We start from the raw sequence: 16,990 nt of genomic DNA on the forward strand, positions 1-16,990 counted from the left end.
TACCCCCTTTAGTTCTAATGATAGGAGATCTTCATGACTGATGATACTATATATATATACCAAATAAATCTACTTACGGAAAAGGAATGTAAGACTTTGTGACCTTAAGGTTTTTCTTCTTCTGCTTCATTCTTTAATTGCGTTGTCAGCTGAGTTCTTACATCAGCAGAAAAAGTAACCCCGGAGGCTCCACCCCCGCTCACCTCCACTATCTTTTTTCCGAATTCGCTGTGAATGATTCGGCTCCGGGCGCTCGGCTACAACCTCCCGATGCTATCGTGGGTTTGAGTCTGGTTTTTCTGGCTTCGGGAGACTCGTTCACAATCACAACGTATTGATTTGAGTTTTACGAGAGGGCAGCAACAACATAACGTTGACCTTAATAGTCGAGAGGAAGAAGTAAAGAAGCTCATTAAATCGGTTTGAACTGAAATGGCAGAACGGCCGCGTTAAGGTCAGACCTCTTTGTGTTTCCTCTCCAAGAGGCGGAGGAATAATTAAAAAAGTGGCGCGACAGTTTTGAGCAAACAAAACACAGATTGGGGAGAAATCGAGTACGCTCATGAATAATTCAGAAAGTGAGTCTTTCAGCAAACATCACTTCATAATGAACTGCGAGTGTAAGAAGATAAAAGCTTGTGTTACAAAAACAAAAGCGTGAGTTTGAGCAACTTTGCGTGATGGACATTTTTCTTCTTGGAGGAGCTGCTGTAATTATATTTCCTGCTCCTCTTTTGAAATGAAGCGAGTAAAAAAGAAATCAATGTCCGTCTCCATAGAGAGATGAGAATGAATTGGAAGGGTTCGATCAATTGTTTCGACATCATCTGAGGGAGTTAGTGTCCGCTTGTTTGGCGGAGAAGCTCTGAATGAAATCTTTAAAGCTCCAACAGCAGAGAGGAAGTGAGACTTCCATCATCGGAGAGGAATTTCATCGATAAGTTGCATCATCCGGACGTGAGACGGAGCGGCTCATTAATAAAAAACTAAACAAAAACAGCTCGACGGCGATGTCACATTTCTTATTCGGATGTTTAAACGCCAGGATGCAAATGTTATTCTTTATTTTTATTATTAAATGAACAAACTAGTTTGACTTTTTCTGACAAAGTTGCATTTAATGGTTTTAGGTTTTCTGTCAGTCAGGATGACATCACACTATAAAACCAAAGTTTAGGTTTAGCCACCAATTCGTCTCTTCTTTCATTTGTTCTCCTGCCGTCCCGGCTTCAATTCATTACCTGTTTTAAAATAAATTAGAAAACGCTTCTTGAATGTGGGAGACTATTGTGCAGCAGAAGTTAATGTTTGCTTCGAGGATTAAAAAACCTGCAGGTCTGTGAGAACCAACACACCAACTCTTTAACAATTTCGAAGACAATGGTGCGTTCATGTGCTCCTCGGATGGTCGGGAATCTTGCCTTCGGTGTGTTCATGACCTTTAAGTCATGAATGTGAAACAACGTTCGAAGAAGATGTGATAGTTTAAACAACATCTTGGCTGTTTTAGGTAAATTCTCCCAGTATGGAATTGATTTTTCCAATTTTTCGGACACCACATGAACGCAGCATGAATGCTAATGAAACTGAAACATAATGCCTGTACACACAGGCTAAAAGAAAATCCCCATAATCCTCCTCAGTGGAGGTGGCTGTAATCTGCCGTCCCTCCAGGACCCCGAGATGGACAGGAGAGATTGTAGCCGACCTGTCTCACACCCCGACACAAACTGTCTGAGGCGACTTCCTGTGGCAGGAGTCTGAGGTCGCCACAAATCACCTTCTTCCTGACTGCAGTTGACCCCCGCTGACTCTCTTAATATACAGTGTATAGTTTATTTATATAATGCATCCATGATATGTTTTAGAAATATTCTGTCACACAACTGAATTTCTCTTTGCTTTCGTCCAAACGTTCCCCTGCATAGCAAGCGAAACAAAAACATATAAAAACACAATCAGCACAAGCATATAAAATCAATGCACGTTCTCCTCAGACTGACACATAAATGGGCCGAGTGGAACGGGAGGTCTAACTCCATCGAACTCCAAGGGAGAGACTAATGGAGTGGCCCCTAATAAAGGCACAAGAGGCCGGAGCGGCTCGTCACGCTGAGTGTTTGTGAGCGCCGGTCGCCGCGGTAACGAGGTCCCCGATACGTGAGACGAGCCCTCGGTGATAAACGGGAACGTTGTCTTTCACCAACATTGTGAACGCACATCATACAGTGATGTTATTCTGTCACATACCGAACCCTAGGAGACACGTACCAACGAAGAAGAAACTCAAAATGAGAAACAAAATGTCCACAAAGATGCAACAATGTAGCCTCGTGCAGCTCCATGTCTCTCTTCATTTCCTGTCCTGAGCTCTAACCAGGTGTGAATGATCAATCCTGACTATTACCAGATTGATTGATTATTCATCGTTAGCATATCTACTGTGTGGAGTCGTGTGCAAACAAGCTGTAAGAAGAATAATTTCGTAAATAAACTTAAATCCAACGTGTGAAAACATCTAAGAGAAGTGAATTGAAGGACTCGAGGCGCTTTAAGCTGAAGCTGCAGGATCTGGAGGGAAACTTGCTAATTGCCGAGTCCTGAACCATTTCCTCGGAGTAATCTGCAAGGGCCCCTGCAGGTAGCTCTGTGGGACCCCCGTATTGATTTGTGTAGCATGCAAACTAAAGGTTCCCCATTCATCTTGATTAGAGGTCTGAAGATCTGCACAAGCTCGCCCATCAAATGTCATCAGACGTAACTCCCAGAGAGTCTTCTCTGCACACGGAGGTCTGCCAGGATCCGCCAATACTTACATCCGTGTGACTGCGGGGTCTTCTTCCTTCTGCTGATGGGCGTGTGGATCAATATCAGCGATCGATTCCCCCGCTGCTCTCGCTGGGAGGGGGGGGGGGGATTAGCATTTCAAAAGGAACTCCAGCAACGACGGGTTTCTCCATCAAAAGGTAAGATCGGTCTACAGCCTTGACCTGTGATCTCTGTGCTTTTAACAGAAAAATGTCTTGTCGCCATGGCAACCTCTGCATTACAGTCTGATTGTGAGGATCTCATTCGTAAAAACACACAGAGGCACGCTGCCTTTGATCCCTTTGACCCCAGCTAGATTTTTTTCCCATGGTTCAGGAAGCCATATCTGAAATGAGGCGTCGGAGTCTCTCATGAAGCCGAGTCATTGAGAAAAAAGACTCTCGACTCTTAATTGCTCCTGATTGGATCATGCAGAACTGTACGTTTTTATTTTTTGTTTGTTTTTTTGCAACAGTTGGGGTCGATCACATTGGAGCTTCTGAGACTTCTGAGTTTCTTTTTCTCTTTCTTTGTGTTTTGAAATCGTCTGCGGTGCCGAGAGACTTGACGATATTATCCTATCCAATCTTCACCGACAGAAGAACGAGCTTCCACAACCTTAAAAAGCTGACGCGATCTTCAATGACATCTTGAAACTAGGTATTCTAAGCTAGCTCATGGCTAACATTGCTAACAGCGCTAACGGTGCAAACAGCAATAATGCCATCGGTCGGGATACAAATGCACGAACATTCACGACAAACAAGCGGCGGCTCGGTTACGTCGATGAAGGAAGGAGAAGCTCCTATAACAACGCACACAGAGGGACAGTGTCTTAATTCTCTGCTCAGGTAGACATTGCTCCATTATATGGTCTTTGAATTTGGAAAAGGGTTATAAAAATAAAATGTATTATTATTATTCACATGGCTAATAGTTAATATTAATGTTTGCATGTTGTATATTACTTCTTTTAATGCATTTTATTCTTAGATAAGATTGCTACATCTTGTAGGTTGCAGGTTTTAAGCTTTCGTGCAGAGCATGAACACAATTTCCAGCACCCTTGTGCTCTCTTAGTCGTCGTTCAGGCTCTAGGAGGACCAGAGTGTCCCCTTTACACGTACACTAACCTCTACTGTCTCGTTGTAATGTTTCGAGCTTGGACTATAAGTGCGTATATAGCTGAGCTTTTTAAACTTATTGACGGATTTCCGTACATAAAACACCTCCGATGCTCTTTGATGAAAGTTGCATGGACTGAATTATGAAAGCCTGGATGGAAAACATAGAGGATGTTATACTTAGCATCCAGTGATCTGGTAGATGAAGAAGAAGGAGAATTAAATCCAACATCCAAAAAAAAATACAACAAAAGGTGTTTTCTTCCCAACTTGGCGTCTTAAACTCCACCTTGAATATTAGTTTTTCCTCCTTTGGTGCCTTTCTCTCATCCAAAACAGACCAAATACATGACTCATTATGAGATCACATTTTAGAAAAATCATCAAATTATTCATTTGGAGTGTGAAAATCGCCCCTGGAGCTTTTTTTCCTTCCGGCCAGAGGGACAGGCCTGTTTATTCTGGCTGATTTCCCACCTGAAGCGTCGTGTTCATGCAGACTGACAGCGACAGTCAGGCGGGTCACCTAACCCACGTTTACCTTGTTGAAGAGGTAAATGCCTGTTATTTCTCACATCTATACTTATATTCATTGAAATATCAAGGATTCGTGTCTCGCTGCTTCTGTTCATTGTAAAAACCAAAACACCTGATCCAGGGTCAGATAGGGAGGAAAACGTTTGAGGCCACAGGTGAGTCTTTCTAAAGAAATCATGCTGGCTGTGCGTGCTTTCTGTTGGAGATGAAGACGACAACCTTGATACCTTTATCTTTAAATGTCTGTAAGTATGAAGCTACAGCCAGCAGCTGGTTAGCTTAGCTTAGCTTAGCACAAAGACTGGAAATGGATGGAAACTTTCCCATGCAGAAGAAACATGCCTTTTCATCAAGCACTTTTCTTGCCTAAACATTCACCAAGTAGGTTTCTTTCAATTTTATCGTAATTTAAGCCAAACCATGATGTTTCAAACTGTTTTAAAAGAACCGTTCGGTCCAGGAGAAAATGCTTGTTTCCTTGAAACGTAATAGTACAATTTAACAATTTTGTAGGACTCAGGGCCGACATGCCAGAGAAGTTTAAGAAGTTTGCATCCACATCTTTTCTTTCTCCTCTGGCGCAGCTTCGATTAGCGTTGCCTTTTCTCCGTCTTTGAGGGTGAAGTGTGGTGGACATGACGCCCCCCTATGAAAAAGGAAGAGGATGCCTCGTATTGAACAATCAGCCAAATCCGGTGAAGACAGTCGATTGCTTAGAAGTTTGAGGTGTAAAAGAGAACTAAGTTAAATCACATCTCTGTGTTGCCATGGGTGACAGAAGCTTTATGCTGGTGTTGTTTGCATGCCCCCCCTCTGGGATTACTCAACAAAAAGCTGTAAATATGCAAAGCAGATTAATTAGCTTCCCAAGGTCACCTGTATACAGAAGAGGGGCTCCGGTGCGTTAATATATTTTGTTGGCTGTAGTCGAGTTGCTGCGTCGTGGCGGCTCTCATTGATATTTGCTCAGGAGTTAACGAAGCTTCATTTGGCCAAAAAAAAAAGTATTTCTGTTTAATCCACAGCCTCGGAGAAAAAAAACCCCTGCAAAGTGTTGGAGTTGTTAGAGCATCTTAGTTCTGGTGGCTTTAACCGGAGGGTGTCCTCAAAGTCCACAGTTCATTTGAATCCAAGTCCTAAACCCGCCCGCCCGCCAACCTCAGCATGCTGACTCAAGACAAGCCTTATTAGCTCTAATCCCCGGCAACCCTGTGTTTGTGTTATCAAATGGGATTAGACCCCGATACCTGTGTGTCGCTCAACTTTTAACTTTGAGACAACAACAAGTCAAAAGAATCCACCCCGTTATATGACAGCTTTTAATCATGTGACAGCTTCATTTTTAATTGCACATCGTTTGTACATTTTATTTTTGAAGATGCGTTTTTTATTTTTAAAGACCTGATGTGTGTTAGAAGTCTACTTGACTGACACATGATGTACTGAATACACTGCTAATTATCTAAACCATAACTTTAATTTATTTGTGTTGGGTTTAATTTATACAACCAGCATGAAATATTAACAATGAGATGCTTTAACAATACCGAGTATTTTTTTTTAAAGGAGCAGCTCTAATGTCCTACAAGACAATGTTACAAATAATAAATATTATTATTATAATTATAAACTAATTATACAACACATTCCACATGCTTTACATGGTTGAAATCAGACGGCAACTTCCGGTTCTGAATAGTGAATCCGACACTAAAGTGCCTTGAACTGTCATTCTCTCTGCTGGCCACCAGGTGGCAACTCCTCTCTGGTTGTATAGAAGTCTATGAGAAAATGCTCCTACTTCTCTCTGCTGACCACCAGGGGGCGACTCCTCTCTGGTTGTATAGAAGTCCATGAGAAAATGGTCCTACTTCTCTCTGCTGACCACCAGGGGGCGACTCCTCTCTGGTTGTATAGAAGTCTATGAGAAAATGGTCCTACTTCTCTCTGCTGGCCACCAGGGGGCGACTCCTCTCTGGTTGTATAGAAGTCTATGAGAAAATGGTCCTACTTCTCTCTTGATGTATTATCTCAGTAAACATTGTAAACATGAGTTTATGGTCTCAATCTCTAGTTTCAAGTCTTCTTCAATCCAGCATGATGTTCATTTAGTACATTATGGTCCATTTAGAGTCCACCAGACCAGAAAGCAGGGGATGCTTTAGGGGGCGGGGCTTACCTGCTGATTGACAGGTCGCTACCACACTACCAATGCTAGTTAGCTACTAAGATGACTTTAACACTTAACTGTAAAGTTAAAGGTAACTTTGTTGGCAGCTTCACACCAGAATCCAGATGGATCCACATCCAGTAAAGTTGCTGTGCTCATCAGATCCACCAGATCGCTCCTCTATAGTGAATATACTTCTTTTCACTAGTTTGTTGTCCCATGAAAGAGAAAAGCATCACATCCTCACAACTAAGCAGCAGGAATGTGAAAACATTTGGTTTTTCACGAACATTTCTGTCCACCAACTGAGCAACAAATTAGTTTCAGGCCTTCTTCAAATCCTCATCGGACACGTTCAGGGTACAAAATGACTTCCAGCGTGTAATAAAAGGCTTTATTGGGTTCGTAAGTCTTTCCCGTTGCGTCGTCGCCGCACATCTCACGTCTTATCTGGATCAAACACACAGTTTGTATGGAGGTCGGCCGCTCCGTCTCGTCCTCCCGCAGGTTTGCTCAGCAGTTAAACGCCCTCAGACGCCTGTGATCAAGCCAATGGATTCAACCCACTTAAATGGACCATTAAAGACAATTAGGCACATCATAATTGCAAGATACTGTAACACATTACACGGAATGGTTAATTAATTTCTCAAATGTGTCTGCAAAATATATATTTATATAAAAAAAGGAGCTTTGATCCATAAGGTGCCTCTGAATGAACTGGAGGCTGTAATGTAATTAAAAGAATGAAGACGCTATGGGGAACACAATACATTTTTTAATTCACTCATTTCATGTTGAGATTTCGGGGCTATTTAGCTTCCATAACGGGTCGTCCTTCATCCAGAATACACATTTAGTTTATTATGTTTACGTTTGCATAGTTGAATATAACAACATATAATACAGAAAATAACTCACATCTCACATCTTTTTCTCAGACTCTGACACACTTTACACTTTCATTGATATTCTGAAGGTTATTAACATGTTATTACAAACAAACTTGGTTAAAAATAGATTTGTTTATTAGTGTTTTCTGATGTATACAGTCATACAAAGAGATATCCAAAATCTCTCTGTAAAATAATCTTTTGACTCTACTATATTAACAAAATGAAATGTGTCCACATATGCATATTTGCATGTAAACATTTAAATTTAACATTTGTAACACAAAAAGTAATCGTCTTAATGTAAGTCAAACTGAGAGAAGCCTCGTAGTGAAATATTCCACTAAAAACTTGATGATACAAGTAAACTAAGCAGAATTTTAATGGTTTGCTCACACGGCTGAGACGCATGCCGGTACTGCCCTCTGCTGGACGGCGTGGCTCATCGCGTGCAGTGACAGACTCCATCACACACTCTGGTGTTGCACCACAGGATGGTGGTGCATTCAGTAATATGAGGAGTTCCTGCAGGAGCTCCAGTGTTAGTGGAGAGCCGGGTGTTTTTTTATTTTAAGATCAATGAAGAGCACACAAACACAGATGTAACACAATGAAAAGCAGGAGTGTCATATTCCAGAGAACATATCTCTCTGACATTCTTAGAAGAAAAAACAAATTTGACCAAAATCTCCCCCCCTCCTCCCCCCCCTGTTGTCCGAGGGCTTAATTATGCTCCACAGACGTCATTGATCTCATGTTCGCCGGACAAAACTACAACTTGCGGATAATTGCTTCAGGGGTACTTTGGGATCAATACCGTGCCAACATATCAGGCTGCATTGGAAAGTCTCTGTGTGGGTGATTGCCTCGCTCCATCAATCCGCTTCAACAAGAGAGCCATTTCCTCGCCGCTGCCCTGCCCCGGCTCCTCTTTTGTGCTCCGGCCCAAATTGAGGCAGATATTTTTCCCCCGTCTCATTGTCCCTTTTTTTCTGGCTTCTTAAACTTTTTGAAATCATTTTGTTTTACAGACCAAATGGAGGCATCGGCCTAGAGTGTTTTCTTGTTGTGGGGGTCTTATGGATATCCTCTGGGGACCAGGAGGGGAAAAGGCAGGACTGCTGGATGGATCAGGGAGTGAGCGCCTGTACGACGGTAGATGATGGTAAGGGGATGGTGGTGGTGGTGGTGGTCACCCTGGAGGAGGTGGAGATAGCAGCGTTGGGGGAGGGTGGGTGGGTTCATGGTCGTGTCAGTGGGAATCCGTAAGCGCTGCGTTTTTTACTGGTTTCTCTGGTCGCACGGTGGGCGGTTTCCTTTTTCTGTCAGCGTCTCCTTCGGATTTTTTTTTTACGGATGTTTTTTCTGACGGTTAAAGAGATTTAAAACTTGTTGTTGATTCTTCCACAAACTCGATCCAGATTTGAAAGGTGGGTGTTTGTTTACTTCTTTACTTCTATGTGAAATGTTTGTTGTTCTCGTGGCAGTTAGATGGAAAAATATGCAGATTTTTGGGAGAAAAAGGTCAACATTTGAACAACTAAAGGCCTTCTACACACCGGGGGTGTTTCTTACATCAATAGATTTTAAGCTACGCTGCCAAAAAAAAGTGACGTCATTTTTTATTTGGAATGAGATCAATTTTTTTTCCGGGAGCTTTCGCTTCGCAAATAAAGGTATCGACCAATCACATTGAGCGTACTACACAAAAAGGCTCCGTAGTCCGAACGCAGACGGAAAACTTTATTAGGCTACTCCTTTCGACCCTGACCCACTCCCTCCTTGCTTACCTTTCAAAATAAAAGCCCCAGACACATGCATATCACTGTTTTAACCTCAGACAGATGGTTGCCAGAATCTAGTCAAACCTTTTATTGAAGTATTGCATGTATATATATATATATATACTGTATTGTATGTAATAATTGTGTCCCTTTAACATCCATATGAGTATTATTGCACTTTTTAGACGCCTTTATAGAAATAATTTGGGGTTTTACGTTATGACCCTTTGAGTCCTGTCAGTGTGAGAACTCTAGACCTCAGACGTGGTCCTCATTCCGCATCCCTGTCCCAGCAGAGTCCACCAGGACGGCCATGCAGGACGGCCCGGAGAACATCCCCCTGGGGGAGTGCACCCTGTCCCAGTCCAGGGACCAGCTGACGCCCCCGAGCCGCACCGACAGCACCGTGTTCAGCCTCTCCCGTAGCGACTCCCTCTGGACCGCCGACCCCCCGCGCAGCAAGTGCGAGGAGTTCTGGTTCGCCATCCACCTCATGTCCACGGGGGGCAGCTTCCTGGCGTGCGGCATCATCATCAGCGGCCTTTCCTTCACCGGCCACTGCACTAAGGTGGCCAACTTCCTGGGGCCGGCGCTGCTCTCCATCGGGCTGATGGTGTTGGTGGTGGGCGTGGTCCTGATCCCCATCACCAGGGAGAACAGGAAACAGGCCAACATGAAGAAGCCCATGAGCTACTACAGGCAGCCGGTCTTCAACCTGTGACGGCGAAGACACTTTTTAAGACGCCGGACAGAAATAAACCTTTCAGCATGGGAGCTAATTATTAAGTTTATTTCTCCAGGACGTTTATCTCGAGTGTGCATGACGTTTTGCATTAATAACCATGAGAGTCGGGGGATGGGGGGTAAAAAACAAGGTGAAAGCACAAGGACGACAACGTCGGCGTACAAAAACGCAATTATTCACACACAATTTAGCGTACTAGAAAGCAAAATGTCCTCATGAATATTCATGAGGGGGTAAAGTGGACGATGGGGATTTCTCTGAGAATATGCCAATTCATGAATAATTAAAGGCTGTGAGAGCTCACGATTGACAGTTGCTGGTTTTGTCTTGTTGCCTTTTAGTCTGCGTGCGTTTCATCCCCCTACATGTAAAGGATCAACATTTGACTACCATGAACCCGAAAAGAGCATTTTCATAGGATTTAAATATGATGTGGCAGGAAATGGAATTAACCCCTTCAGACCGCAGCATCCGTTGGAAATAAGACTTAAGATGACGCAGCTAAAATCAATATGTAATGAATTACATTATTTAGATGATCTCAATTTCAAATATGCTTTATTGGCATTAACGGAACACAATCACAAATTGTTAAATTATGACTTTTTTACACAAGAAACTTAAATAGATAATCATACTTAGTATGAGTAGTATTAGTAATAATAATTTAGAAAATATTATTTATTATTTATAAAGTGCTCTCCGGAGAGATATAAATAAATAAATACAGATATTATTATTATTAAATGTAGTATTATTATTATAGCAGCTGAAGAGACCAAAGAAGAGCTAAACAGAGAGTTGATGTCAGATTTATTTAATCAGGTGGACACAAAGTGTTCTCCGTATCTGCTTTATGTGGAATACAACTTAAAAAGTAATATGTCGACGACATGTTTCTGCTGCCCCCAAGTGGCCACAAAAAAACCTTCAGCCCACAGAACTAAAGTATTTTTGCACTCTGCCATGTTTTTGTGCGACCAATGGGAACAAGCAGTTCTTTGAAATTGGTCCGGGCCTGAGGGGAGAGAACTCGGCAACTTTCACAACAACAAACAGTTGTACAGAAACAGGTTTTTTATTTCTCTGTAGGCTTCTTTTCCTTCACGTTGTCAGAGATTTACAAGAACCATCTGAGCCTGTCAGCGGCAGAAAGCAGAAACGTTTAATGGACGTACATTACATCACCGGTTAGTGGCTGCAGTGTCAGCGTCGTCCCTCAGCACTGGACCAATTAAAAAAACTGCTGCCTCGATTAGTCACTTTTACACAAAAAAACATACGTTGCAAGTCTACGTCTCACTTTTGATGTATTATCTCAGTAAACATTGTAAACATGAGTTTATGGTCTCAATCTCTAGTTTCAAGTCTTCTTCAATCCAGCATGATGTTCATTTAGTACATTATGGTCCATTTAGAGTCCACCAGACCAGAAAGCAGGGGATGCTTTAGGGGGCGGGGCTTACCTGCTGATTGACAGGCCGCTACCAATGCTAATTAGCTACTAAGATGACTTTAACACTTGACTCTTGAATTATGAAGCTAACTTTGTTACCAGAATCCAGATGGATCCAGATCCAGGAAACTTGTGTTCGTCAGATCCACCCGTCGCTCAACTGCACTCCAAATATGGTCACGCCACGCCCCTTTTAGTTGGTAACATTTTATGGAGGACTAATTCTGACCACGATTAGTATGACTCACTCTTTTTATTGACATCCTACACGCCTCCGGCCCTTTAACAAATTGGAACACTTTCCTGCACAAACATTGAGATAAAGGCTGAGTCATGACTGTAAAATCAATTTGAATGTCAAATGGCACGCTTTAAAAAGTTCCTATTTTGCATCCTGGCAACGAGCTGTGGTGGACTGGTGTAGGGCAAGGAAACGAGGAAGGAAGTGTCAGTGCGCGCGCGTGTGTGTGCGCGTGTGTGTGTTTAAGTCCCTGAACAAGCCTAGGGAACACCTTTGTTTATCTCCACTGTTCCAGGTGGGGCGTCGCTCTGCAGGTGCTCCTCCACAGCCCGCATCCTCTCGCTCTGTCCCCGCTACGCCGGCGCGTAAAGCGGCTGTGATGTTGCCACCATGGATCGGTTGAAGTGCGTCGGCGGCTGCGCGCCGTTGTTCTTCGGCGGCGTCACACTCGACTGTCTCGGCTTGATCCTGCTGTTCGTCGGCATCTTCGGCGACCTGCGCCTCGGCGGCCGCTTCTACGGCGACTTCTTGATCTACTCGGGCTCCCTGGTGGTGTTCATCAGCCTGGCCTTCTGGGTCATGTGGTACGTGGGCAACGTCCGGGTCGAGGAGGAGGAGGAGGAGGGAGACGGCTGGAAGAAGAAGAAGCCGACGAGCAGCGTCGTCCAGCTGGCCAGGAAGCTGTCGGAGCGGCTGAGCCTGAAGCTGAACGGAGAGGTGCGCGCTCCCAGGCCCGCGGAGGAGGACGAGGAAGGGCAGCGCGGCGGCGGCGGCGGCGGCCAGGTGAGCTCACCTGCGCACAAGGCCAGCAGGGTGACGTGGGGCCGGTCCACGGCCTACCACAACGAGGGCTACGAGGACATGGACTCCGAGAAGAACGTGGAGACCGAAGTGGAGAGGAACCCGGAGACCTGAATGAGTAGCTTACCTTGCACGTTAGATGTTTGGAACGCGGCCCACTTCGACATAGGGCCTAAAATACTTGTATAAATTATTATTTATTGTGTATTATCATACATTTCTAAGCCATAGGGGAAGTCAGGCATTTCCCTCAACACCTTAACGTAACACTAAAAAGAAGGTCTATACATTTTTATTTTTAATATATTTTTGTGACAATTTATGTTCCATAAGTTTCCTAAAAAAGCTGTTGATGGTGTCAGACTCAAGTAATCCATCCATCCATTGTCTACTGCTTATCCTGCATTCAGGGTCGCGGGGGGGCTGGAGCCGATCCCAGCTATCATTGGGCGAAACTCAAGTAATCGATTCTTATTAATCAAATCCATAATCATCGCATGAGGCATTAAGTCTCCATTAACAACTATCAACTAATCAATTCAGACTTGATTTTAAAGTTGACCTTTTGAACCCTTAACCAATAACATCTTGAAATGATCTCTTATATGATAAAAAAAAAAAAAATCAAAATTTCCATTCAATTATAACCAAATTTAAAGGTTCTCCCAAGAAAATTCTGGACATGAGAGAGGAAAAAAATCACCATTTATTTTTGTATTTCTTTTATTCATTTCAAGGTTAATTTTATTTCCAAATATCGAGGTCTAAACATTTCAAATCTTTCTCCGTGCTGCTGAACAGGACTGGATTACCAACCAGGTCTGTGGGCGACCTCTGGAGCCCCAGACTCCCAAATGTGTTAGTTTATATGCATCATTTTATACGGTCTGACCTTAAAGCAACACCTTCGTTATCTAAAATGGGTGAGGCCAGCTCTTATTGTGAAGGCCTCTCAGGTCATCAGGTTAATCCCACCCGGCTGCAGGAATTAATTTCTCGTTTTTGTTTTTTTTGTCTAAAGGTGTATTGATGTATACGAGGGGAAATATTCCTTTAACTGATTGTCCTTAATTATTTCAGCTTTATTTATTTGTTTGTGATTCTCAAAGTGTCTTTCATTTAAATCTATATCGTCAAGAATATCTGCAAACATACCGGTAATACATTTCTCTTGTATCCTGTTACATAACTAAGATTATGAAAGTAAAACAAACAGGCTAAAAATAAAGCTCTTCTCCTGAACTTCTGTTGTTGATGTAACAGATCCCGTCCGGCCCTTCTGATTGGCTGTGAGAGGAACACTGGTCAGACTGGTTTTTGTCTTCAGTGGTTTTGATGTTTGTTAAACAAAATACCTGTAAATCCTCAGCAGTGTGTGGAACTCAGCCGTATATATATATGTGTATCCGCTTTGCTTTGTTTGTCTGTACTTTGGGTCCTTGTTTGGGAATAGTGGCCTTAAAAGAACACACCTTATGCAAATGTGGGTTTTGTTTACCCCGAGTGAAGGCTCCAGACCGCCGGCATGACGGAGCACCTTTCAGACAAACGTTACAGTAAATACAGAAGCAGCTCCTCGGCTCGTCTGAGACTCGAAGCCGGACAAACACCGGCAGCCTGCCTGCTCAAACAAGGACAAGTTTCCATGACGTGGCGTTCATGAGCGTCGTCGTGGCGATGTCAAATACTGCACCTTGAGCAGAGTTAACCCAATAAGAAATAAAGCAGCTTATTTGAGTTTTCCGTCTTCAGGTGGCAGAAAGACTGCATTTATTCAGTTTCTGTGACGCTGTATTATGTTTTAAGAAATATTTGTATTGTATTTCTATCGCCGAAGAATGAAGCAGCAATGTGCAACATTTTATTCATCCCAAGAAGTCAGGTTATTTTTTTTCAGTGAGCAATGTGACTGTCGGCTCATTTTCCCTCATAGACAATATTAGGACCTTTTTTTTGTACAGCTTACATGGAAATATGAATAAATGCCAAATTTCACTTGTTCTAATATTGGGGTCAATCTAGGAAAAGTCATCAAATTTGGGGGATTTTTTTTCTCTGCTGTTAAACACAAGTGGCGGTTCATTTTGACCCTGAGGTCAAGGGGAGGGGTTGAATCTAAAACTATCATTTATTTCCTCAATCTCAAGCTGGAAGTGAAGAGCGAAGCTGATAAAAGATTGCAGAATCACTTTGGTTTCATTAGCTGAACACGCACAAAAAAGAGATAAGACATCGATTACAGCAGGCTCATCGCTGATTGCCGATGTGCATCGATGTGCCTCGATGATGTCACACCGTGATGACATCATAAAGGTGCAGAACGAGTCGGCCCTGCGGAGGAATGAAGGCCGACTGACAGGGTTTGGGGTTGGTTGGATTCCGGTCCGCCCGGCGACTCCTCAGCTGTGAGAGAAATGTGGAGGCGTGCTGCCGAGTGAAACGGAGTGACCCAGAAGACCAGAAACCACTTTCCTGGAGGGACTCGATCAGACGACACATCCACCCGTCTCACCTCCCGGGCCTCGGCGATGGAGCAGGGCAGGTTCACCGTCCTCTTCCTGACGCTGGCTGTGATTTTCGACGTGGCCGGCCTCATCCTCTTCTTCGTCGGCATCTTCGCACCGATCAGCTTCTGGGACTTCTTCGTGCTGTCGGGACCCCTGCTGATCTTCCTCAGCCTCTTCTTCTGGATATTCTGGTACATGGGGAACCTCACGGTGTCCGAGGAGGAGCTCAACCTGACCAAGCATGGCATCCTGTGAGCGCAGAGGTGGACTCATGCGACCCGGGCAGTGGAGAGGAGGATGAAGGCCAGATGGAAGGGGCTTGAACTCTCCTGGAGGGTTTTGCCTCAGTGAAGGATGATAAAAAAAAACCCAGGCAGGAACACATTTCCCTAATCCCAGGAGATAAAAAACAAACTATTCCGCCTTGTTTGACCAAAACAAGTCGTGTTGTCGAAGCAGGGATTCCTGGACTTGTTGGGACTGAAGAATGTATTTCTCAGCACTTTCATTTTGGGGAGAGGAAGGCTTTTAAAAAGTTAAAAACTATGATACCGCACGCCTTATTTATGTTGTTAGTATATGTATATGTATAATATGTATGTGTCGTGAATGCTTTTTTTTGGAATGAGGAACTAAACATGCTTTAAACTGACGTGCTGTTGTTGGTTTGTTTCTTCCTCCTCAATCACAAAAAACTGGTCAAACAGGCGGCGTGGGTTTTTTTTTTTTTTTTTTTTTTTTTTCGCTGTAGGTGTTATTAAAGCAGAAAAAAGATCCACCCAAAGTGAACAAACATGTTGACAGACAGGAAGCGTCTTCAGAGCAACGAAGCTCCAGTGGCTAATTACGTGTGCAAAAAAAAAGAGGGTGTTTCGCCAATTAGTAAAAAAAAAAACGACTGTGCGATCTTTCAGTTTGCTCACCACAACAGCCGGCTGGAGAGGATGAAACTAATACCCTCCACGCCCGATTCTTCCAGCTTTAATCAGCACTCAAGGCCCCATTAGCTCCCTCAGACGTGGAGCGTTATTAATGTGTCCATTCAGGTTCCTGCCCCTGAGAGAGGAAATGGAGGAGAGGCGTAATGGGTCTCTCTCTCTGCAAAGAGATGGAAACCCTGCTGCTCAGCCCGTCTCACCCCCCACTCCCCCGTCTCGCCTCCCCCCGGCAGGACGCCACCTTCACCGCTGTGCTCAAATCCCTCAAGTTGTCTTGATATGTCATTATAATCTTAATCACAACTGCTCTCCTGTGAGAGAGGCCTACAGATACACCAACAATAATGAGAAAACTTAAAAAATAAGTTTAATACAACTTCTTATGAGTCAATTCACTTGGTAAGAAAATATTTGGGACTTTTAAGTTAAATAAAGATCTTGAAATTGGTTGTGAAAACTCATTTTGAGTTATATTTCTTTATTAAAACTCATTATAAGAAATAGTACTTTTACACCCAACAAGTTATTCCCTAAATGTCTATTTCTCCCCAAAATGTTACTTGTTTTGTGATTGCGTTTTATATAACGTGCTATGAGATATTTTGACAAACATATTTGCTAATATTTTTCACATTTTTGCAGTTCAAATGTGGAAATGAGCCTTCAGTTTCACAAAAACACATCTTTGTTCCACTTCCTGGTTCAGTTATATGCAGGGTTGGTACAGGGGCTGGAAATCCTTGAAAACACTTGAATTTTAGTGTGGTGTTCTCAAGGTTTGAAAAGTGCTTGGATGTAGAATAAAGGTCTTGAAATGTGTGTTGTATGTGATGACATCTATGATAGAACAGAGAAAAGAAGATCTCCATATTTGAGGGACTGAAAACAGCATTTTCTGACATTTCTTTATGAAAAATGCCTTTTGATGATGAACAGATGATGAAAATAGTTGGTGATTATATTTCTGTGGATCTGTTAGTGGAATT

General features: G+C 43.1%; 2 protein-coding genes across 4 annotated transcripts; both read left to right on the forward strand.

The window, feature by feature from the left end:
- The first annotated feature begins 8,425 nt into the window (after nt 1-8,425).
- pirt (phosphoinositide interacting regulator of transient receptor potential channels) lies at nt 8,426-10,391 on the forward strand. Of its 3 annotated transcripts, none has more exons than XM_084037012.1 (2): nt 8,426-8,697; nt 9,610-10,391. In XM_084037012.1, exons 1-2 carry the CDS (start codon nt 8,658-8,660, stop codon nt 10,035-10,037), a joined length of 468 nt encoding a protein of 155 aa, XP_083893138.1. In that variant the 5' UTR covers nt 8,426-8,657; the 3' UTR covers nt 10,038-10,391. The 3 variants fall into 3 exon arrangements, with proteins under 3 accessions (XP_083893138.1, XP_083893139.1, XP_083893140.1); XM_084037013.1 differs by having other exon boundaries at nt 9,613-10,391; XM_084037014.1 differs by lacking the exon at nt 8,426-8,697 and adding an exon at nt 8,796-8,962 and having other exon boundaries at nt 9,613-10,390.
- An 804-nt stretch (nt 10,392-11,195) lies between these two features.
- Nucleotides 11,196-15,718, forward strand: tmem238l (transmembrane protein 238 like). Its single transcript, XM_084036392.1, has one exon. The coding sequence runs from the start codon at nt 12,149-12,151 to the stop codon at nt 12,671-12,673; it is 525 nt and encodes a 174-aa protein (XP_083892518.1). The 5' UTR covers nt 11,196-12,148; the 3' UTR covers nt 12,674-15,718.
- The last annotated feature ends 1,272 nt before the right edge of the window (nt 15,719-16,990 follow it).

Source organism: Eutrigla gurnardus (assembly GCF_963514095.1).
Source record: "Eutrigla gurnardus genome assembly, chromosome: 20".
Classification (NCBI taxonomy): domain Eukaryota; kingdom Metazoa; phylum Chordata; class Actinopteri; order Perciformes; family Triglidae; genus Eutrigla; species Eutrigla gurnardus.